This window comes from Desmodus rotundus, chromosome 6, assembly GCF_022682495.2.
Source record: "Desmodus rotundus isolate HL8 chromosome 6, HLdesRot8A.1, whole genome shotgun sequence".
NCBI classification, from domain to species: Eukaryota; Metazoa; Chordata; class Mammalia; order Chiroptera; family Phyllostomidae; genus Desmodus; species Desmodus rotundus.
In genome coordinates this window covers 75,798,899-75,821,486 of record NC_071392.1, presented here as the reverse complement: position 1 = coordinate 75,821,486, position 22,588 = coordinate 75,798,899, and the positions used below count along the sequence as shown (strand labels likewise).

Sequence of the window (22,588 nt, the reverse complement as noted above, 5' to 3'; positions counted from 1 at the left end):
GTATATGCAGCAAACTCCTCTTCCCCCTAAAACCAGAATCGTAGTGAGGGACAGAAGCACACAAATGTGGGATGTCAGCATGTTTCTGGAAGACACAAAGCAAATGTCAGCACTTCGGATTTGTCGGAGAAGTGGAAACGGCAGCCACGGAGGGCTCAGGACCCGGAGGCCTCGTCCTGCAGGGAGAGGGGAGGAGGCAAAAACAGGACTTAGCCAAAAGCTTGTATTCAACCAACCATACCAGCAGGCCACGCCAACAACGCTCACCCACCGTGTGAAGGAAACGACCAGGAGAGGCCCAAGAGAAGACGGATAGTGATGTCTGGCAGGTGGCAGGGGGTGGTGGGGACGGGAGACATGATGAAACACCTGGCCTGCCACCCCAGTACTACCCTGAGGACCACTGGTCACCCAGCTCTGCCCGGCACATCCTGGCAATCGGCACTCCAGCGCCTCACTCTTAAGGAACGCAGAGGTAGCAGACGCAATGTGGGGAGCAGAAGAAAACAAAAACAAGTGCCCCAAACTCTGATGTCTTCAAAGAGAGAAGAGATTTATTGCATAAAAATGAGATGCTTGCCCTGACTGGTGTGGCTCAGTGGGTTGGGCATCGTCTTGCGAAACTGAAGGGTCGCCGATTCGATTTCCGGTCATGGCATGTGCCTGGGTTGAGAGCCAGACCCCTGGCTGGGGGCGTGGGAGAGGCAACCGATAGATGTTTCTCCCCACCCCCTCCTCTCTCTCTAAAAAAAAAAAATAAATAAATACAAGAGAGATTCTTTTGTTTAGAGGGAATATAAGAAAATTTTATGTAAAAAAATCAAATAGATGAAATACATTCTGAAAAAATATACAAAGATAAAGTCAAGGAAATTTTCCAAGGAGTACAGAAGGTTAAAAGATGTTAAGTAGGAGAGGAAATAGGAGACTTCAGAGGCTCCACCTCTGGTAAGAGTTCCAGAGAGACCAGAAACAGCAGAAGGTAGGAAATTACCAGACACACAGTAAGTAAATATCTGTAACTAAAAAACACGCCTTTCAGACTGAAAAGGGCCACTAGATGCTCAGCACAACAGAGGCGAAGATTCCAAGGGACTGCAGAGAGGAAAAAAGAGCCACACGCAAAGGCCCGGGAACCATAACATTGTGGGACTTGTGAAAAGCAAGCCCGGAGGCCCGAAGATGAAGAATGCCTTCAAATGCCAGCGAGGAAAATGCTCTCGGTCCAGAGTTCTATATGAAAAAGATATCCATGTCAAGTAAGTGTGGGGCAGAATAAAGACACCTTCAGACGTGGAAGGGCCCTAAAAATTGGCCACTCATGCACACCTTCCTGGGGTGCGCTGACGGATGCGCACAAACTAAGAGGAGCCACAGGCTCCGGAGGACACAGAACCCACTGCAGCGAGCCCGGGGGCCGGACCTGAGAGGAGGACAGAGTGAGAAGAAGTACCGAGAGGGGTTTTCTGGAATTGAGTAGAACAGTGGGTTGCTACTTAAAAAGTAGAAGAAAAAAGTATTAACCATAATAACTATATTCATCTTGCAGTGAACAATTTTTGTGATTATAATAATATAGAGAAACTGAGTTATCAAAAAATCGTGATAATGTCTCAACTCAAGAAATGATGCTATCGGACTATACTATTCAGAGCAGCGAAGATCATACCAGAAACAAAGGGCATGAAGCCTGGCCCTGGGCACAGTCTTTTTAAAAAAGGCCTCTTGGTTCTTTCTGAGATTTAAAACCATGTATCACTTTGATGAGGTTAAACATTAAGTTTAAAAAGGGATATTTTCTCAGAATATTTTCTAACACAAAAATATCAAACATAAGTAGAATGCTATTTTACAACGTTAAACTGGATCTAACTTGTTTCCTAGGGGGGCTGCCAGTCTAGGGGTAAGTATCTGGTGACGCAACACGAACTGGGACCTGACGCTTTGTTTTGAGGCCAGCTGTTTTGGGAAATCCAGGTTCACCCTGGTGTGTGTTAATAGCAGTGGAAGGCATGGCCCACCATCCCTCCCACTTGAGATGCTGGGGCCTAAAAAGAAGAGGAGAGGAGGCCAGCACACTTGCACGCAAGAGTGGGAGGAAAGCAGGCCAAGGGGCCAGGCGGCGATATTCAACCAGTGAGCCATGGCACGTGGCTGTGCGCCCAGAATTTTTAAAACATGTCCTAGCTATTAGTCCGGGGCACTGACCTCTTCCCTTAGACTGTCAAATTAAAAAATGACAGCAGCCAACACAACAATAGCCATCTGCTGTGAATGAATCACAATTATACCTGTCTTCTTGTCAGATTGCCAAACAGCCAATAGTTTTGGTGGGCTGCAGATTTTCAGCAATTAGTTCATGTGTGCCGTGAGATGAAAAATGTTGAGAATCGCTGCTCCAGAGCACTGTGCGGTTCACTGTCTTTCATGCAGACCTTTGCAAACAGCGCTCACCTGTCTCTAATGAATTCTTCTTTCAGTTCACCCCACAGGCCCCCCAAATTATCTATGACATGCCACGCCCCTAATCTCAAATTTTGCAAATTCCACGATGTTAAGAAGGTTCCCGGTGCCTATGCGTGCAGTTCACACGCTTGGCCCGGTGTGCAGGATCACGGCTTGCCCTGGTCTGTCTTCGCGGCCCCATTCCTCCAATTGTCAGGTACCTGTGCTCCCAACCACCCTGGGCTACCCTTAGCTCCCCAACATTTGGTCACACTCCTTTCTCTGGGCCTTTGCTCAAGTTGTTCACTACCTGGATTTCCTCATTCCCCACTTCTTCTCCTTTAAAACCTGGTTCAGCTGTCCCTCCTCTTGGAGGCCTGCTGTATCCCAGCCCCAGCCAATAATGGACATGGCCTCCTCTGGGTGGGACAGGACATAATTTGACTTGGTCCAGTTAATGCAGATATGTGGGCCTCCTCACTTTGCCGAGGGCTCTTCAAGGCCAGGCCTGGCTCTGGTTCAGTCAAGGTCCATTCCCCACAGTATGAGGTCCAACATGTGCTGTAAGATGGCATCGAGACAGCCTCAAGGGCAACAGGCCAAGGGAGTCAGTCTATTGCTGGCCTCAACCAATTCGAGCTGGGCCCCGCTCCCCGGCCGCTACCCCAGGCACGGGCCTGAGTCTGTGTGAGGACATGTCCCCCAGCCACCCCAGCGCATCAGTCACCACTGCTTTCATCCTCCCTTCTGGGCCAAACAGGCCAAGTTAATGAACTGACCCCAAATACATGACAGCAAAGCCAGCGTGCAATCCTCCAAAGAACCCACACTGGCAGACAGCAAGTAAAACCAGGAGCAAAGGGTCGGCCTCATTGCACTGCTCTTGCTTCTGGGCTTGATTCAGTTCTGAGAGCTCCGAACATGGGGAACAAGTCACACACTTGACAAATACAGGGGCAGCTGGGAGCAGGGAGATTCTTCCTAACTGTGAGCAGTCATTCTGGGTTAGGGCTGGGGTGGAGAGAAACTAAAGAATTGTCAAAGTTAAATCTCTTTCACTCTGGTTTATGGCATATTTGGTTTCCTATGATGTGGGTCTATGTCTAACACCGTTAAAACAGGTTTTAGTGCACCCTGGCTGGTGTGGCTCAGTGGACTGAGTGCCAGCCTGAGAACCAAAAGGTCGACAGTTCGATTCCCAGTCAGGGCACATGGCAGGGTTGCAGGCCAGGTCCCCAGTTGGGGGTGTGCAAAAGGCAACCAACAGATGTTTCTTTCACACATCGATGTTTTTCTCCCTCTCTTCCCCTTTCTGAAAACTAATAAATAAAATCTTAAGAAAACAAACAGGTCTTAGGATCATGGAAGATTTGCCCTAGGATGAATGGAGAAAGGTTCAAACGCAGAAATACACGTTGCCTGACACTGCTTCACCCAGAGGATCTTTGGAACACACACTGGTCTCGTGGTCCTCCTTCACGATTCTTCACTGGTTCTCGGTGGCCCCTGAGATATGAAGGCCAAACCCCTCTGCAGGCACCCACGCCCTTCATCTCAGCGCTCATCTTCCTGCTCAGTTAGCCCGGGGATCCACGAGTCCCGTCCCACTTTACCCTTCAGCCAGGTGAACTATTTGATTGGGGGCCTCAGCACACATTTCCCCGACGTGCATACACCATCACTTCTGCCTGGAAGGACAACTGCCCTCGGCTTGTTCCTGGAATGGGCTCCTATTCTTCCTCCAACAGTCAGTTCTCTGTCTGGGCTCCTCGTCTCCCGAGCTCCCACAGCACTTTTTACTGGACCCCATGGAGGCAATGGGACTATTCATTTTTGCTGCTTGCATGTCGTGTCTCCATGGAGCCTCTAAATTCCTTAAGGGAGGGATGGGTCTCCACCTTTGAGTCCCTAGCAATCAGCAGGAACTCAGTGAATGTTTTCAACACTCCCGAATGAAACCTGCCTTCTGAGAGCTACAGGTGTCTGTCCTAAGGAGTGGCTGATTGCACCGGGCGAGCCGTTGGGTGATGAGGCTGTTTTAGAATGGGGGCTGCCAGTACAGGGAACGGCAATATAAGAACCCCTATATTCAGGACTCATCCAAATAAAACCGTTTTTAAAGATTTCATCTTCTGGACTTTTACCTCACAATCAGGGAAGGAATAAATTTGCCCTCTCCAGCTGGGTGCTGAAATGACTCCCCCACAGAGCTGTCTCAAGAGGGAATAGCTGGTAAGAGCAACTACATAATCCGAAAAGCTTTTCCGAGGGAGAAATTCCACATACAGGGCCATTTCATAAAAAACCTCAATCCCAATTCTGTTCTATTCTACAGGCAGTTTCAGGCTATCTGTACCTTAAATAAATGCATTACCATTCCACTGTGGGGATTTTAGAACCAATCTCTTTCTTCTCTTTCACACCCCTTCCCGCACCCCTCTCCCCGCACAGCCATTTGGACAGGATTAGATTAAATCGTCTCAGTGTCTCTGACCTAGCTGCCTTTATGTCCGCGGTGAGCGAAGGGGGAGGGGCTGGGAGCTTGGAAACCCAGCATGTACTAAGCCGGCTGGCTGCCCTTGGAAGAGAGATGATTAAATGCTGAGGTACAGTAATCAGGCTGGGAGTGTCCCCGCATCTGCTCAGCCTGTCCCTGATTAGCCCTAATCTAGAAGGCGTATGTTAATCTAAGCTTGTATTCTGGGTCATTTCAATTGATTAAGCAACAGGAAGCCCTTCACATGCTACTTTAAGGGCTTGAAGTTCTCCTCTTTGTTTGGCAGAGAGACCCCGGACAGTCCCAGCAGTAAGACTCGTGGCATCTGCGGAGCACTTTTCAAAGCCTTCTAAAGCGCTGCACAACGTCTGGTGGCTGCTGAGGCCCCGGGAAGGAGGCAGGGCAGGCGCTCTTCCCTTTCAAGGCTGACAGGCAAGCTCTTTATCATAAAGGCACATACTCAGAAGTCCCCCAATTTCTAGTTCCTGAACCTTCAAAGCTATATGGAACCTCAGAGTTTTCAGTTAAGTAAATCCAATCCCCCTTTTTTCCCTTTAAACTCAAAAGTAAACAGATAAAAAGGTTTATTTAAAGCGAAAACATAGAGACCGAGAGAGACCGAGTCATTATTGCTCTTGGGGGTCTGTCCATGCCCCAGAGTGCCCCACCATCGACCGTGGGGCATCGACCAGGGTGGCCGGCAGGGACTGGGGAGCGGAGGACTGTCCTCGTGGGGCTCACCGCTGCTCCTCCTCTCAGGCGTCTCGCCGAGGTTTACAGAACTGGCCAAAGTAGAAAAAGAGGCCAAAGGTGACTCGGGAACTTCAGGTCCCACCCAGTACAAGGATTTCCTTGTCAAACAGCAGTTGGGCCAAAATCCCCAGAGGAACTGCTGGCTCAGGGACCGCGTTTCCCTGTAAAAGACACTGAGACCTGGCCCTGCTCTACTTTTCTATCAGTTGGGTATCATTCTTGAGCCCGAATGGTCAAACACACTCCTCTCCCTCTTCTCCCACCTCAGTAAGTGGCAAGTACGTCCTTCCAGTTGCTCAGGCCAAAAACTGTGAAGGCAAGTCACCTTTGACATCACATGCAAAACACCAGCAAACCCGGTCCATCTCCCTTCAGATACAAAGGCAAGTTTGACCACGTTCACTGCTGCCACCCTAAACACACTCCCCTCAGCCCCTGCCTGGACGGTGCTCTGCTTCCTTTGTGACCACCCTGCGCCAGCCATTGCTCCACTGCAGTCTAGCAGTCAGAGGGGTCGTCTAAAATTTCCACACAAGGGGACGGATGCGGGGACATGTTCTGAAAATGCAGACCATCTGCTCACGGTGAGGGGCTTGGTTCTTTTATCTGGAACAGGAGGTCATGGGTGTTTACGGTGGTCTATCTCCGAAGGTGGCACCGGGGGAGGCTTTGTGGCACACCGTGGGCACCAATGAGAAGGACTTTAAGGGTCCACAGCCTTGCGCACTGGGCGTTTATCATCTGTGAGCTGATCTACTCTATTCCTGACCCCTCTGAGGTAATGAGTTTCATCACTTACCTGCTGTACAAAGGAACACGCACACACACATTTTTGGTGGCTCTGTACTAAGGGAAAAATAAAGTCCAGATAGCTAATAGTCGAGGGATTACATCGGCCTTTTCCACAAACACCCTACACTATCCCTTCATTACAACCGCATGTCTCCTCAGTGTGCCTTCTCCACACCACTCGGTTTGCTCCGACAGACCCCTCAGCCTAGACTTATCTCCTGCCAGTGCGCGTCCTGTTCTAACGTGTTCCACGCCGCTCGCTGAGCTGCCCCAGACGGAACAGCCCACTAGGCTCTCTCCTTCCTTTGATCTCACTGCCTCCAACGTTCATTTGGCATCAGCTCTGTGCTAACCCGTTTCCAAGTAGTTACTGTTTTTCTCTGTATAAATCTGCTTACTTAGATTGTTGGCAAAATGGTATGTTTGGATACTTAACAACTTGGACATAGTAGATGCTTAATAAATGAGTATGACAACCGATCACATTCTTCGTGAATTTCAGAAACTTGATCACATTCCTATTAGCTTTGGCCTCTACAGACTGAAGAGCCTTGAAGCTTTTTACTCGGCTCTCAAATGAAGTAGGATTTCTGTACAGTTCTTTTTGTTTTAGAAAAATGGCTTTCCTCCCCTTTTTTTAATTGAGTTGAGAGACAGAGAGAGAGAAATACCGAGTTGTTGTTGCACTTATTTACGCATTCCTTGGTTGACTTTTGCATGTGCCCTGACTGGGGATCAAGCCCACAACCGTGGCCTGTTGGGATGATGTTCCAACCCACTGAGCTCCACAGCATGCTTAAGGCAGGGCAGCCAATGCCGTGTGGTTGTCCAGGTGCATTTTATATGATGGCAAAATAGGCTGTTTTATTGCCATTAAAGGCTTCCGGGTCGGAAGGACCTCCGTGAACCCTGGCTCTGCCACCCAATGGCTTGTGAGCCTCACTTTCCCCGAACGTCAAACAGTACTTACTTCACAGAGGTGCTGAGGACTGGATGTGCCGACCAAGGTAAAGCCTGGCACCGTGCCTGGCATGCGGCAGGCACCCAGAAATGTCAGCTGCTCTTCAAAGATGACTTTGAAGAAGAGGCCTGACGGATCTGGTTGGGGTCACAGATGTTGGACTAACGTCCTCAGGAAACAGAAAGGAAAGCAGAGACGGCACAGATCCCCTTTCAGCAGCGACTTGCTGCTGCAGGAAGCACATCATTCCCCAAAGGCCTTCAAAGATGTAAAGATTAGAGATAAAAGCCATGAAATCAGGGCAGATGGGCTGGCGGGCAGCTTCCTCTCTGAAATGCAGGGCTGGTCAGAACTGGCACTGGAACGGCGTCATTACGTATGAAATAGCTGCCGATTCAGGGCACTGGCAAGTCAATAATCCAGACCAAACCACTAATCAATGTTAAGAATATTAAATATATGGTCAGGGACAGTATGATATGATGTCATCACCCTGATAAATTTCTAACCCCTCCAGAAACTGGTAACATAGGCCCGAGCTGAGCAGGCACAGAGCTGCAGGCCCGGTCGGGGTCATCCGGAACCACAGGCTGCCCTCCCCCCACCCCACAGTGACAAGATAGAGCAGGACAGACGGCCCGAGGAAGAATGGGCCTTTCATTTGCCCTCACAGTCTGGGAAACCTTTGGGAATTGTTGTTTGCTGTAACTGAATCTTGCGGCCCAAAGGCCTTCCAAGTTGGTCACGGAAATATCTTTAGTTGGAAGAAAAATATTGATGGTTGTGAGAGAAAAAATAGAGAGCTAGACAAATGAACTATCAACTAAAGGTAGGAGAGAAATAATTCTTAAAACCCAAAGGTTTTAAAGTTTACAATGAAATGCCTTCTGTGGTTTACGGACATGAAAACTGAAGTATATGTGTCAGGAATACATCGGCTTAACTGGGGAACAGGAGGACTGTGACTGGGAAGAATGGAATAAATAAGTAAGAAATGAATGAAAGCACATATTGTTATCACCTAAGTAACTTCTGGAGTTTTTAAAGAGCCATCAAGGGTACCAACAGGTGTTTCTAGGGGTGACAGGCAGGAGGGAAGTCTTTTTTAAAATGTCATCTGCAGGTCTGAAAAAACATTCACACCTGTGAGTGACATCTAAGGAAACCAGCAGTATATGAAAGGACAGGCAAGGCAGGTGCTAGTACAGATGTGGATACCACGAAAGGAAGTCAGGCAAAGGAGCCAGCCCGGTAGGCAGGCGGCAGGTAAAGGGGCTGAGCGTGACAAACAAGGGCCAGATGGAAGGAGGACAGATGCAGGGCAAGAGAGAGAAGGTCGTGAAAAGAATGCCAACGTCGAATGAAGAGAGGTCCAGGTAACCCTCATAGGGGTGAGACAAGAGGAAACAGAGAAAAAGTGTTTCTCTCCCAGTGGTTCTGTTTCTGTTATATTAGCTGCTTCTGGGACATTTAATCTTCCTTTTCCGTGTTTTCTAAGTCCATGGCTTTTGGGTGCATTTAAGGGATTTATGGATTAAAATATGTATTACATCTGGCAAGTACCAAATATTCTCATGAAGCCAAGAGCAGCCTCACGGGTGCCTTGGTGTAACAGGCACTTCTCAGCATCCAAGGGTCTCTCCGCATTTGCTACACAATCTCAAGCCTCATTCGGACAAATTCCTTTCTGGAATAACTTCCATAGCAGTGACTTTCTCTGGGTAGGACAGTGTCACTGTGCCCTTTGCCTGACTTTGCAGACCGCCGGGAAACTTCTCTTGCCCCCATCCTATAAGCCAAATGTTCAAAATGAATTCATTTTTACTTTATTAGTAAATGTACTTCAAAACATATTTTGGAGATCATTTCATGATTTCCTCTTGAAATTACTGGAGCGCCCAGGAACATTAACGAAATCGAGGTTTTGTGCTTCAGTGTTCAGAAGCGCCGTGGTTTATGGTTTACTGCCCTGCAGACTGAGCTCCCAGTGTAGGGCTGAACCAGCTGACACCGAGGCCTGCAGATCTGACTACGGGGCTTTAAACTGAAACGGCAGGAGAGAAGAGTGTTCCCCCGAAGCCTGTGGAACATGTATGTGCTCCGATCGCCAGTACAGAAAAGGGCAGGAGGCGCCCAGTAAATTTCCAGAAGAAATCATCGTGAAGAAGGGTGAGAACAACACTGAAGTCTCCAAAGTCTATGTACCAGAGGACAGGGTGTGGGCGACACGTGAGGCGCTGATGCTCTTAAACAGAAAGTGGAGCCAAGTGATGGGAACCTCAGGAGAGAGCTCTGAAGCTGAGTTTGCAGGTCAAGAAATGAGTACGAGGCCCGATCGGGAATTACCCAGACTTAGGAGCAGAGATTCACTTTTCTGTTATTATATTCAAATTTGTCACTGTAGAAAATTTCAAATAGGCACAAAAGGAGTGAGACTAGTACAAGGAATATTTCCCCCGCCCCCGTGTGCCCAGCATCTAGCCCTTGCCTCTTCGATCTAAACAGGGTTAGACTAAGGCAAAGAAGCTTCCAAAGAGGTCCTGGTTTTTCAAACCTTCACACAGCACAATCTGTAGAGTCTCTTTTAGAAAACAAAAAACACTGAACTTCCTAAGAGCCCACAAGGGCAGAATTAAATTTGCTTTAGGCAGTGTGACCCTGGAGACCGCTGACTGGATGTGGAAATAAACCAGCAAGTTCTAGGGTTTGATCTTCACAGAGAAAGAATTCTATCTCAGAAAAGCTGCATTTTGATCAAGTATTTATCCTGCTTTCCTACCTGGACTGCACAAGCCATTTATGTTTTGATATATGTGTCTATATACATGCACGTGTATATAATGTTTTTGATATGTGTATATATGGCGAAATGGTCACTACAATCAAACTAATTACCATATTCATCACCTCACATAGTCACAATTTCTATTCTCTCTCCTTTGTGTGCGTGGTGGTGAGGACAATTAAGATCTACCCTCTCAGCAAATTTTAAGACAATGCAGTACTGGAAACTGTAGCCTTCAGGCTGTGCATTGCTAGGTCTCCAGCACTTACTCACCTTACAGAAATGAAACTCGTTCAAACATGCATGTATCACTTAGCCTGCAAAGTGGTGAAGAGATTTAAAGGTGACAAGACTTGAGTAATAAAGCCCCCAGAGGGATACCACAGGAATTCAGTTGAGAATAGAAAGGACTAGATACAAAGAGGAAAGAAGGGTCTCACGATCAGGAAGTAGAATCAACTGGACAGGCTCACAAAATGGAAACTTAAACCCATTCCTCCGCGTCCATGTCATTAATACCCCCGCCCCCGCTTATTTACTGTGCTGCCCTCTGCATACAGTGGCCACTTCTGGGCTGACTGGCCAGCTAGATAACCCTTCCTGGCCTTGGGTCACCCTGGGTTGGGGACCATGAAGGGAGGGAGAAAAGAAAGGAGAGAAACATCGATGTGAGAGAAACATCAACTGGCTGCCTCTCATATGTGCCCCCCAACTGGGTACCGAACCCACAACCCAGGCATGTGCCCCAACCTGGAGACCTTTCACTTTGCAGTATGATGCACAACCAACCGAGCCACCTGATCAGGGTGGGAAAAGTTCTCTATAAAAGAATTCTGGCTAAAAAAAGGCAGAAGGAATAACTCTAGAGAAATCACCATTTTGTAACTCTTAGTGAAATAATGGGCCTATACAAAATCATCAATGGTTACTGAAGTTATCAGGTGATGGGCAGGGTGTAGCACCTGCAAGGGCAGCCTCTACCCTCCAGCTGCTTCCTTCTTTCTCTAAATATGGCCCCCTATGGCATACTCAGTCAGCACTGCTCACGGTGGGCGCCGCCTGCCACACAGAGGCCTGACAACGGCACAGAGCTGGGAAAGCGCTCCGGGCCAGAGTGTCTCACACCCTCGGAAAGTTTACAGACCCTTCAGTAAACATGGCAGCGTGCCGAGTGTTATCGGCGTGCGTGTTTATAAAAGTAGGCCTTATAGTCAGCTCTTACCGAGCCGAAGGGAGGATGGCTCATTTCTCCCACATCACCTCTCAACAGGAATTTATGATGTGCTTTTCTTGTAGCAGACTTACTTACTAATTATGTCTTCCTTAAGCTAATAGGAAAACTAGTTTGTATTCCTTAAGTACTCAGCAGCAGGGTGGGGGTGAAGGAGATGGTCCAGGCTTTCAGCGGCCCGCTTAGAGAAACTGCCCAAGCATTTAAAATGTGTCACAAGTAATCTGCATGACAGATAGCCTGTAAGTGGCAACTAAGAGTTGACTATATTTCTATTTATAAAACCAACAGACCACTTCTGTCTCATAGGGCTGCTGTGATTTTATACGATTTAAGATCTTGAGATAAAAGACGGCATCTAAATTTGAGGTAGTGTTACTTCATACAGGTTCTTAGGAGTCAAAGCAGCCACGCGGCAGCTCCCGGGGGGCAGACAAATGGAGGAAGCCAGACGAAAGGTCTCGCCCGAGGTCCCTGAGTCGCTGAGAGTGGAAGGTGCGCCACTAGCTCAGTGATCCTCCCCAGGAGTGTCGTCCACGCTCCATGTTGTCCACAAAATGAACAGTTCATCTCTGCACTCTCGGCACCTACCTGCTCGCATGCCCTCTTGTTAGCCAGAAGCACTCTTTAATGAGAAAAGAACTCTCTAGTCAAACAGCAGGGCAGTAGGAGCTTAAGGAAGGGGAGGTTGGGGAACGGGGCGGCAGAAAGCAGATATTCCTAAAATTGTAAAAGGGATAGGAAAGGACATGAGATTCTTGAAGGAAAAAAAATACATAAAGGTAAAAAGATAAAGATCACAGTCTAATATGGCTGGAAGAGTTGCTCCAAAAACATTCAAGCAAAGTTCCTTTCCCTCCTCCAACAAGGCTAAAATGGAAGTTCCAAGGCTCACTTAAGCAGCCGGGCCATTTCAAGAGGCTCAGCCCCATCTCTGAAGCCACGCTGCCCACTCGAACGCACTGGGAAGATGGACATGGTCCAGTGTGCTGACCAATAGGGCGGCTACAGAGCACCTGCAAGGTGGCTGGTGTGACTGAGGAAGTGAATCTTTGATTTGATTTGATTTGATTTGATTTGGATTCAGTTTAAATAGCTAGAGGACAGCTCTAAAACCTTTCCGGAGCTTCCGGTGAGCCAGCTCCACATCCTAAATGTGCTCCAGTCGCATGTACACTGTAGAACATGCTAAGAACGGCCTTTGTTTACATGAAACTCAATCTGAAATTGGATGCTCTGCATTCACCTAAAATATATTTTCCTGGCATTTCCTTTATTTACATCACAGGTTTTGGTCTTTTTTCTTTGCTGCCCTACCCCATCAATTTATTTTAACACCCTCACCCCCACCTCTTAGGTGAGAAACTTTATCAGCATTGGAGAACAATACGGTAGAGCTATACATTATGAAGCTCCGCGCTGGCGCTGTAAGGAGAGGCTGGGCTGGGCGAAGCCAGAACTGCTGGGCGTCTCTGTGAGCCGATCTGATAGCAAGGCCTTTGTAGTCTCGCTCAGAGCAAGGTCTCAGTTTCCATATATAGACCCTTCGGTGATTCTCAGATCCAGCTGCCAGCAGAAAAGATGTCTTTATCAATTTCACATCGAAAACCCCATTTAGGCTCTGTAAATCTCTACATTGGGGCCTTTCTAATGATGAAGTTTGGTGTAATTATAAAGTCACAGGCAATTGTGTTGACAAAGCCAAACCAGTGTGTCTCCTTGCGGGGCCTTTGCTCTCGGTCCGACCGAGAGGAGAGGAGGAGAAAAGCGGCTCTGTCGGGAGCAGATGTGCAGTGGGAGCCCCGGGAAAGCAGATCTGCTGAATGAAGCAGGTGCCACTTAGACATTCACTTTACTGACTCCAACCACAGCCCCCCCTTCATTTGATACCCTGCTCTTGGCAGGGGGATGGAGGGAGAGCATCGCATAAAAAGAAAGCATGTTTATCCTGTTCAGATTACGGCTCTGCCAGGCTGCTGCTGCTGGGTTCTGCACACTTGCTCTTTATTAAGCAAATGGTAGATCTGGGAAGTGAATCGCTGTATTTACACAGGTAACCTGAGAGCCAGAGGGCCCCAAACCATAATGGCTGCGATGTGCAAGCTATTGAATAACAGAGCACTGAAATTCCTTCAAAATCCTAGTAGAAACGTAAATAAAAAGAGGAAAGTCCCCTTTACCCAAGACCCTTAAAAACTTCATTCTCAAGAATTTTTCCTGTGATGAAATTCTGGTTCTTATGCGAAGTGATTAATCCCTTTTTTACATGCTCAATTAAAACCCACTTTTCAATCCACGTTACTGAATAGAAATGACTCCCATTAAACTTGTCCAATTTATGGCTCTGAATGTGGTGTGCTATAAAAAAAAATCCCTTTACAGAATATTACCTGCAATGAGGCACCAAGATTCTGTACAAGGAGCTGGAATCATCTAAGATCAGAATCTGCCTTTCGAATACAAAGACTCAGAAAGATCTGGGGACCTAAAGGGAAGGAGAATGAGATAACGAAACATGTAACTTGGCCTTGTGGACACTGGGGATGGAGAAGAGACCATGGTCAATGGTATCCACCTGCCAGATGGCAGGTATGTTTTTGGGAATCTGCCCAGAATGTCCCTGGCTCATCCGTTTCCTCAAACTGAGAATACCTGGCACAGTCAGACCAAGAAATAGAGGAAGGGAGGCCAGAGTGGCCTGACAACACGTGCTAATTCCCTCTGGACCTCGAGGAGCCACCTCTGGAGGCTTTAACATGGAAAGGAGCTAAAAGCTACATCTGAGGGACACGGCCACAGCTTAGATAACTCCTAAGAACAGAGACCAACGTGTAGTGGCTGCACATTTCGTTGTAAAAGGCCCTCTTACCCACCCCCTCCCGCCCCCACTACTCTTTAAGTCTTCAAAGAGCAGAGCCTAGGTTAGCAATTCCTGGTGTATGTATCATAAATGCCTGAGGCCATCCCAGTTCATAATGGGATAAGGAGGTGACACATTCCCCCTCCGGACTCGCAGACCGGGCAAAGGGAAAGATGAATCTAAACCTGTAACGGCACTCTCCAGAGGCCTGCTCCTTCTGAAGGTATCCACAGGTCAACATCTTCACAGGAGACAAAGGCACCAAAGAACCGACACCTGGAAGCCCCCCAGCTGTGGGGCTACGTCTGATGAGTGACAGGAAAGGCTTGGTAATGGAGAGAACTGAATCTCTGTTTTGTCTGCCCAGCATGCCTGAGGGACAGTATGCTTCCATCAGTAACAGAGGCTTTCTGAAACAGGGGTTCTTAGTGTGATTCACTATCTGCTCCCTCCGAATGGAGGCTTACTGGACCAGATCCTAAGAATGTGTCCCAGAAGTGCTAAAAGCAACCCCCCTGAAGATGAAGTCTCTTCCCAGTCAGTGTGAGTCTTTCATACTAATAGTAGGAGTTAACAGTTACTGCATGCTCACGATGCCCCTGGCAGTAAACAGGACTAAATATTCTCTGCTGTCCCTCAAATTAGCGACATCGACATACCTCCCTGGATGGGGAAGTCTGAGGAGTAAAAAGCTGCCACTTCCCTCTTAGAGCTCCTCTGGAAGGCATTTTGGCTTCCAAGAGGTCATTATTAAGGGAGTAGGGAAGAAGGACAAGCTTGAGTGCCATGAAAGGGCTGGACGGGTAACGCCCATGGGGCAGAGAGCTGTGAACCTCTTTGGGCATTCTAGAACTGAGAGCCCCACTGCCCATCTCCATGTTACCATTTCTTAGAAGCAGCCACGTTTCATTGTGAGATCTGGAATTAATCCAATAGCAATGCTGCTTTCAGCCTTGTGATCCACCAGGCTCTGGACATTTGATCTTTTGGGGGAGTCACTATAAACCCATTAGAGCGCTGGGCTTGAAGATGTATGTATTTAGGAAGAGAAATTGCACTTGTGAGGCATCTAAGTCAACATGTGCACGTGACCTGGGTCATGGATTAAGAGACTGGGACGTGGGTCTCTGTGTTGCCACTGCCTCCCGTCTCAGGCTTTCCTGCTGGGGACTCTGCAGTGCACAAAAATGGGCCAGTTCCTCTCACAACCCTGCTGCCCAGCTGTTTACTGACTTCGGATTACTGCAATCACATGGTTGGGTGATTGTTGTTTGTGTTTGTTTTTTTTTTTTAAAGCAAAGCCCTGCTGTCTATGAGCTGAGAAGGTCACAGGGAGGCAAGGCTCATGGAACATTTGTGTTGTCCGCCCTGGCCTGAAACCCAGGCACGTGCCCTCTTGGTTTGCTGGGTGGTACTCAATCCACTGAGCCACACCCGCCAGGGCAATGTATCCATGCACCCTTTTACAGTGCCCACCAGCTACATGTGGCTCTATAAGTTTAAATGTGAGTAAGTTAAAATTAAATAAAAAATTCAGTGCCTTGGGCCATGGTTTACTGAGAACTTGAAATGTCGCTAATGTAACTGAATGACTGAATTTTAAATTTTATTTAATTTTAATTAACCTGCATTTAAATTCAGATAACCACACATGGTGAGTAGCTACTACATCGGCCAGCACAGCTTTTGGCCTTGTGTTTTGATGCCATTTATTTATCCACCCCGCTAAGACTTATCATGACACCGACTTCTAGAAGCGCGGCTCCTGAGCCCCGCCCCAGTCACCCGCCCCACTCACCGGGTCAAGGTGAAATAATGCCGAGAGACCTTCCTAGTCATAGTAGTAGTGGTGGTAGTAAAAAAAGAAAAAAAGAATAGTATGGAAAAAGAAAAAAATGAAGATCTTAAATAATCATGTGCTTATCGTCAAAAGGCAAAAACAGAGCACAACTGAAAGTTGTTTTCTTACCCTGACATCTAACAACATGTTTCCCAGAACAAAAACTATTCACCTTAAGAGAACAGTTAGCTGACTCAAGTGGGGAAGACCCTGTCTGCAGAGAAAGCGCATTTCCCAGAGTGGCCCTTGGGGAACACTGCAAGGCGTCCCATCTGAGGGGCTGTACCCCGCCGTTTTCCAGCACAGAGCCAGCTCCCCAGTCAGCCCCAGTTGCGGGCCTAGTTCATGTACTCACCCTTCTCCTTTCTGAGCCACAACTCAGAGCTCTCCTCACCTTATCTGTCCTAAGAAGTAATCTTTTCAGGGCTCTGAGTATGCTCCCACCCACTCCATTTAAAAAAGACCTATGGTTCCATGGGGAAACAGTTGTGAAGACATTAGAATCTTCATGTGCCTTTTCTTACAGAACAGGCAATGCCTTAGCAGGGTCTAACACCATCCTAGATTCTTAGCTTCCCTTAAGGCCTCCCTATTAGTGGAAAAGAAGGCCATTTATTTTACAGAAAGTGGCCTAAAAACCCAGAGCTGCCACAGGCGCCTCCCTGGGGACATTCAGGGGGACCTGCAGCCTGCGACTCCATGCTCAAAAAAATCCTGTTGCTCAGGGGCTGCCCGCTTCAGGCCCTGGAGGCAATGGGCTCATCGCCTTTGGATTAAAGGTACAAATAGCATCATAGTATCAAAGAGTGCAACATCTTTTAAAGCTATTATTATGCTTTACAATGACTGAAAATGCACTCTTACAATAAATCTTTATTTAATACATTTATTTATTTAAACTTTAATTAAAATACTGAGGCAAAAAGTGATTTAATGCACTTTTTGGAGGAGCTACATTGACATATTTCCTAAATTAATTTAACATTTACATCTCCACTGACTCTTTTGGGAACAAGTCCATATGCTAATGTGTCCATAGAGTGAAGAACATACAAAAAGAGAGAATGACAGATGCATCTTACAGTTTATCAAGATGAGGACTGGCACTTCATGTCTTATTTTTAAAGAAGAGCTCGAAGAGGAGGACTTGTAGTCAGTAATAATGGATGATGGCGGTGGTGATAATGAGGAAAAGTGAGGAAAGTCGCCCTTCCCCAATGGAAGTTGAAATACAATGCAGGTGTGAGATCAGAAGAGAGATTATGCCATTAGGAATAACAGAGGCCATACTAACTACTGCACACTATGGGCTGGAGGGCATAATGGTCCTTGCCCAATGAGTGTGATATAACCAAATGCAGGAGCCATTAACCAACGTCACCTTCAATCAAGGTGCCTTCAATTTCCTTCACTTGGGGTGATGGAAAGGGTTTCTGATCTATTCCCATTTTTACAGCATTCACCTCTGAGCATAAACCCTTTACCTGCGTAAGGTGAGCGCTTGGATCTGTCCTGAAGACAGGCAAGCAGGGCCCGCGACTGTACTGCGTGTTCTGTACAACCTGAAGTATTTGGGACAATGACAGAGAAGAAATTTACGCTCACAGCTGAAAATAATTTCATGTTTACAGTGTATCTATGTGCCCAGCACTATGCTAAGCACTTCGCAGGAATTATTTTAATGCTCACTATTACCTTATGAGCATAGAACTATCATTATTCTAACTTTATAGTTAAGGCTCGGAGAGGTTAATTTGCTTGCCCAAGATCACACAGCTTAGTAGTCGTGCAGCTTTTAGAATATCCAGCTAGGAGTACATTACCACCAAACCAGTAAGATGTGAAATGTTAGAGGGTTTTCTTTAAGAAGAAGAAGAAGGAAAAAAAAGATAAAAAATATGAACAATAAAATGGCAATAAACACATATCTATCAACAAGTGAATCTAAAAATGAAAATAAACGAACAAGTAGAACAGAAGCAGATTCACGGATACAGAGAACATTCTGACAGTTGATGGGATGGGTGAAAACTGTATAAAGGGATTAAGAAGTACAAATTGGTAGTTACGAAACAGTCACGGGGATGTAAACTACAGCATAGGGATATAAACTATAGCACAGGGAATACAGTCAGCAATATCATAATAGCTATGGATGCTGTCAGATGGATATGAATTTATCAGGATGATCACTTAGTAAGTTATGTAAGGTCTAATCACTGGGGTGTACAAGTGGAACTAAAATAATTGTGTAAACTAATTGAAAAATAAAAAATGATTAAACAATACATTAATCATAAACATTTTTTTCAAAATTAGTTATAAAATAGTACAGACATGACCCGAATTAGGTTAACAATTTAAAAGGCTGTATTTTGAAAGTTCAAAATACTAACATTCTGTGTAGTGGGATTTTTACAATCTGGGCCAACCAACCAACCAAATGAAAACCCAGCAAATGCTATGACTCCATAGCATTCTTGTGACAGACTTAGAAAAAGTGTCAGCCATTAAAAGAAATGCTAATACTACCCTGGCTGGTGTGGCTCAGTGGATTGAGTGCCAGCCTGTGAACCAAAAGGTCATGGGTTCTATTCCCAGTTGGGGTGCAAGAGACAGCTAATCAATGTTTCTCTCACCCTCTTTCTCCTTCCTTTCCTCTCTCTCTAAAAATAAATAAAATCTTTATTTTTTATTTTTTAAAGATTTTATTTATTTTTAGAGAGAGGGGAAGGGAGGGAGAAAAACATCAATGTGTGGTTGCCTCTCGTGTGCCTCATACTGGGGACCTGGCCCGCAACCCAGGCATGTGCCCTGACTGGGAATCAAACTAGTGACCCTTTGGTTCGCAAGCCAGCATTCAATCCTATGAGCCACACCAGCCAGGGCTAAATAAAATCTTTAAAAAAATGCTAACATTTCTTAGCAACTGTGGTAAGAGGCTGGATGGGACAGCAGTTGAAGGAGACGATACCCATTGATTTTACTGATAACTGAGAACCTCAGTTACCTGTTTTGTTCCCCCCTAACTAGCTTTAGGAATAAAAAACAGCTGCATGAATTGCAATAAGGTCTCAGAGAGATGAGCACTTCTGAGGTAGCCAAGTGCCACTGTAATTCTTAGTTTTCATTATTTTTGCTGGAAAAAGGAAGGAAGAGAAAAGATCAGTAGATCTGGTTCCTGAGGATCGCTACCAGTGGGTGGCAAGGCTGGGTGAAAGGTGGATATCACACTAAGAGTTCCTCCCTGCTGTGTGAGCAGGCTGACCCCGACTGCGGCCCTGGAGTCCGTCAGCACAGGGGCCTCTAGGCCACAGGGGATGGCAGAGTGAAGGGAAACCAAGGGGCAATTTAAAAATGTGTGATTTCTTATATGAAGGTGTGTTAGGGAGGGAAAAGAAAGGAATAACTGTTAAAAAAAGAAAAAGAAAAAAAGAAAGGAACTCATCCAGAGATTTTTCCCAGCCCAAGATAATTCTACTGGCATTTCAACAAAAAGAAAGGCAGCTGTGAAAATCTTTACATTGAACCAACCATGAAGCTCCATCCCGAGAAATCGAAGACTCATTTAACTACAACTAAAAAAGGGAAAACATACATGAAATGAAGTAATGTTGGTGCTTGAGTAGTTTCCTTTAGAGTCGGGATAGGGTAGGGCCCAGGGAAAAAAAAGGGGAAGTCTTCAGGGCGCAAGACTGTTGAGTCCACCTCGGGGACCTGGAATTTAAACGTCTGCTAGCATGAGCCATCATCTTCGCCTGGAGAACTGCTGCCCTACAGGGTACTGCTTCCCTCTCCTCACACTGCCCAGCCCTCTCCCGGGTACTGTCCTCCATCAGACCTCCGTCCCCTCTAGTTCCACCCTAGAAGACGCTGAAAAATGCCTGTCTCGATCCTGAACAATATCCGAATCACTCTTAGAAGAGTCATCTGCTAGTAGGATTTTCATTTGAAATCTACTCTGGAATCTGAGATGTATTTTCCCCCCAGTGGTAACTGTTTTCAAAAAGCACCTTGCTCTGGTTCTTTCCTGTTAATAAACTGTTCCCAGTAGTAAACTTGGTTCACTGACAGACTCTAAGCTTGTCATCACAGAAGTGACAAATGTTGGTAACAGGACGCAACATGAAAGACTGATGAAGAGAGAACTCCTACGTTCCGGTCCCAGAATAAATGCTGTAGCACTGTGGATAGAAACGTTACCAGACAGGAGCATCAGAATTATTTGGATCATACCTAATATAAAAATTACCCTTTGGATACTCAAAGGACAAATGAAATAATCAGTCTTCACTTAAAATTGCTGGAATACGGCATAACTCAATGGTCTCATATGATACAGAAAAGCTGCACAAAGAAGGTGATAATTCCAACTTTCTAGTCTGAGTTCAGCGCGTGTGGGCAGGTGGTCATAAACTGAGGATGGCCACTCTGGGGAGCCACCGGCCTTTAGGATGTAGACCAGAGTTTTATCTTGTCACAAATGTAGCCAACAACATGGAATCAACACATCTGATTCACACAACCCAAAGCTACTGAAGAGGTGGCTTCCAGGAACCAAGAGTGGTGGGTGTGGTTCAACTGCACTGTATGGCTGAACAGGTCTACTCGGCCAGAGACGCAGAGGGTCCTTACACTTAACTATAAACTCACCCCCCCTGAAAAGGTGAGGTTGGGGCCAGAACCATAGCAGTCTGTTCTTCTCGCCCAGACAGGTGAAGACGTTAGAAGGGATAACAAAGTTTCCTATCAAACCCACACAGAGTAGTATTTTTTGCAGTGGATAGTGAGTAACAGCAATTACACTTCAGAAGAATGTCACACAGGTACCCTAACTTTCGTCTACAGTAGATTGGGACTCTGATGAGGAACAGAAAAAAGTTAGTGAGATTCTTGCTAAAGAGGGCAGTTTGCCTTCATTCCATCCACAGTTCTTTTCATCCTGAACACACAAGGCTATGAGATGCCCTTTATCCTACAGTGCGCTGGCTAAGATCATCTCTCTCTCTCTATTTGGGGTAGTCCACGGAAGCCCCTAGCCCTGCAGAGAAAGCAGGCTATAGATTTTTTGTTTTCTTTTGTTTTTTAAAGAAATGATTCTCAGAAGCCACAATTGATGTTTATATTTCCTATGTTATTCTTCTCTAGGGGACAGAAGTACCATGTTTTTCGGACTATAAGACACACTGGACCACAAGCCACACCTAGGTTTTAGAGGAGGAGAATAGGGAAAAAATTTTGCTCCACCACTGCACCCCTCCCAGCCAACGAGCCAGGTAAGCTACATTCAGACTGTAAGACGCACCCCCATTTTCCTCCCAAATTTGAGGGGGGTGCGTGTTATAGTCCAAAAAATATGGGACCTTCTTCCTCCCAATTCCAAAGGAGAACACAACACTGTCTTTCTTCAAAGATTTTTCCAACTAAAACCTTATTCAATTCTTAGGGACTACACTAAAGAAAGTGCCAGGGACTTTTTCCCTGCCACTAATGCCATTAAGGAACTTTTTGCCTAATAAAGGTATGTTATTATCTATCCTCTTTCCAGGACTTTAAAGAACGAATCTCCAAAACCAAACAGTACCTTGTAGAAATGCCTAGTCACTATGTTATTCATACACCTGGAACTAATCTAATGTTCTGTGTCAACTGTATTGGAAAAAAGTACCATAGATACTTAATTTGACCTACTTCTCCTAATCGTACACATAATTTAAAATAAAAGTCACATGTTGCCTCACACAGCAGGGCTGGCCCTCCTCTTTGACCCAGACTTTTGAGGCACTTCCCTGGGCGGCCCAAGTCTTGGTAACCGACTCTCAGAGCCTGCTGAAGTAGACCCAAAGAGCTGGGCTGCAGTTGTAAAGTTGTGCCACCATATTTCTATTAATTTTATCCCTTTTGCTCATTCAGGATACCATCAATACCCAGGGAGTCCAACTGCTGGGAAAGAAGGGCAGGGTGGTAGCATGTCGTTGGCTAAATCAGAGGTCCTTGGGGAGGCCAAATACAGTGAGTAGCAGAACCCACAGCACCAACCAGAAAGGCACCTTTGCCACAGCCTGCTGGTTGACCCCATGGTGAGATGGTGGCACCGTTCTCCAGGTAGTCAGAACACGCCACCCAGCCAAGAAGTGCCTGCCACGGGAGTCTCTGCTACACACAGTAAGAGGCACCGACAGAGAGTAAGGGCGAAATGTTCCCCCAGGAGATTTTAAAGTCTCTCTCAGCAAGGCCTGTCATAGCAAAGCAGTCACTTTTCCAATAAGTGATTCAGTTAGGTAACCATTACCATGGCATTTCCCTGCTCCAGGAAGCCTCAAGTCTCCCACTAGTGAAAGGAAATCAGAGGCTCCTGGACTTTCCTGAGGCATCAACTGCCTACCACTAAAGAACAACTCAGGAAGGTTTAAGTGGAAACGAG

The 22,588-nt window shown here is 46.4% G+C and overlaps 1 protein-coding gene across 4 annotated transcripts in view; it reads right to left on the bottom strand.

Moving 5' to 3' along the window:
• NRF1 (nuclear respiratory factor 1) overlaps positions 1 to 22,588 on the bottom strand; it is a 121,644-nt gene that overhangs the window by 2,765 nt on the left and 96,291 nt on the right. Inside the window, exons 11-12 of one of the 4 annotated variants that reach the window (XM_045191085.3) lie at positions 13,855 to 13,949; positions 9,130 to 13,030 (exon numbers count right to left, since the gene is read on the bottom strand). The exons of 2 other annotated variants lie outside the window; for them this stretch is intronic. In XM_045191085.3, the coding sequence (XP_045047020.1) occupies positions 13,894 to 13,949 (56 nt within the window). In that variant the 3' untranslated portion in view covers positions 9,130 to 13,030; positions 13,855 to 13,893. Of the gene's footprint in view, positions 1 to 4,886; positions 5,725 to 9,129; positions 13,031 to 13,854; positions 13,950 to 22,588 lie in introns of those variants that run through there. One more of the 4 variants, XM_045191086.3, reaches the window with a different exon arrangement.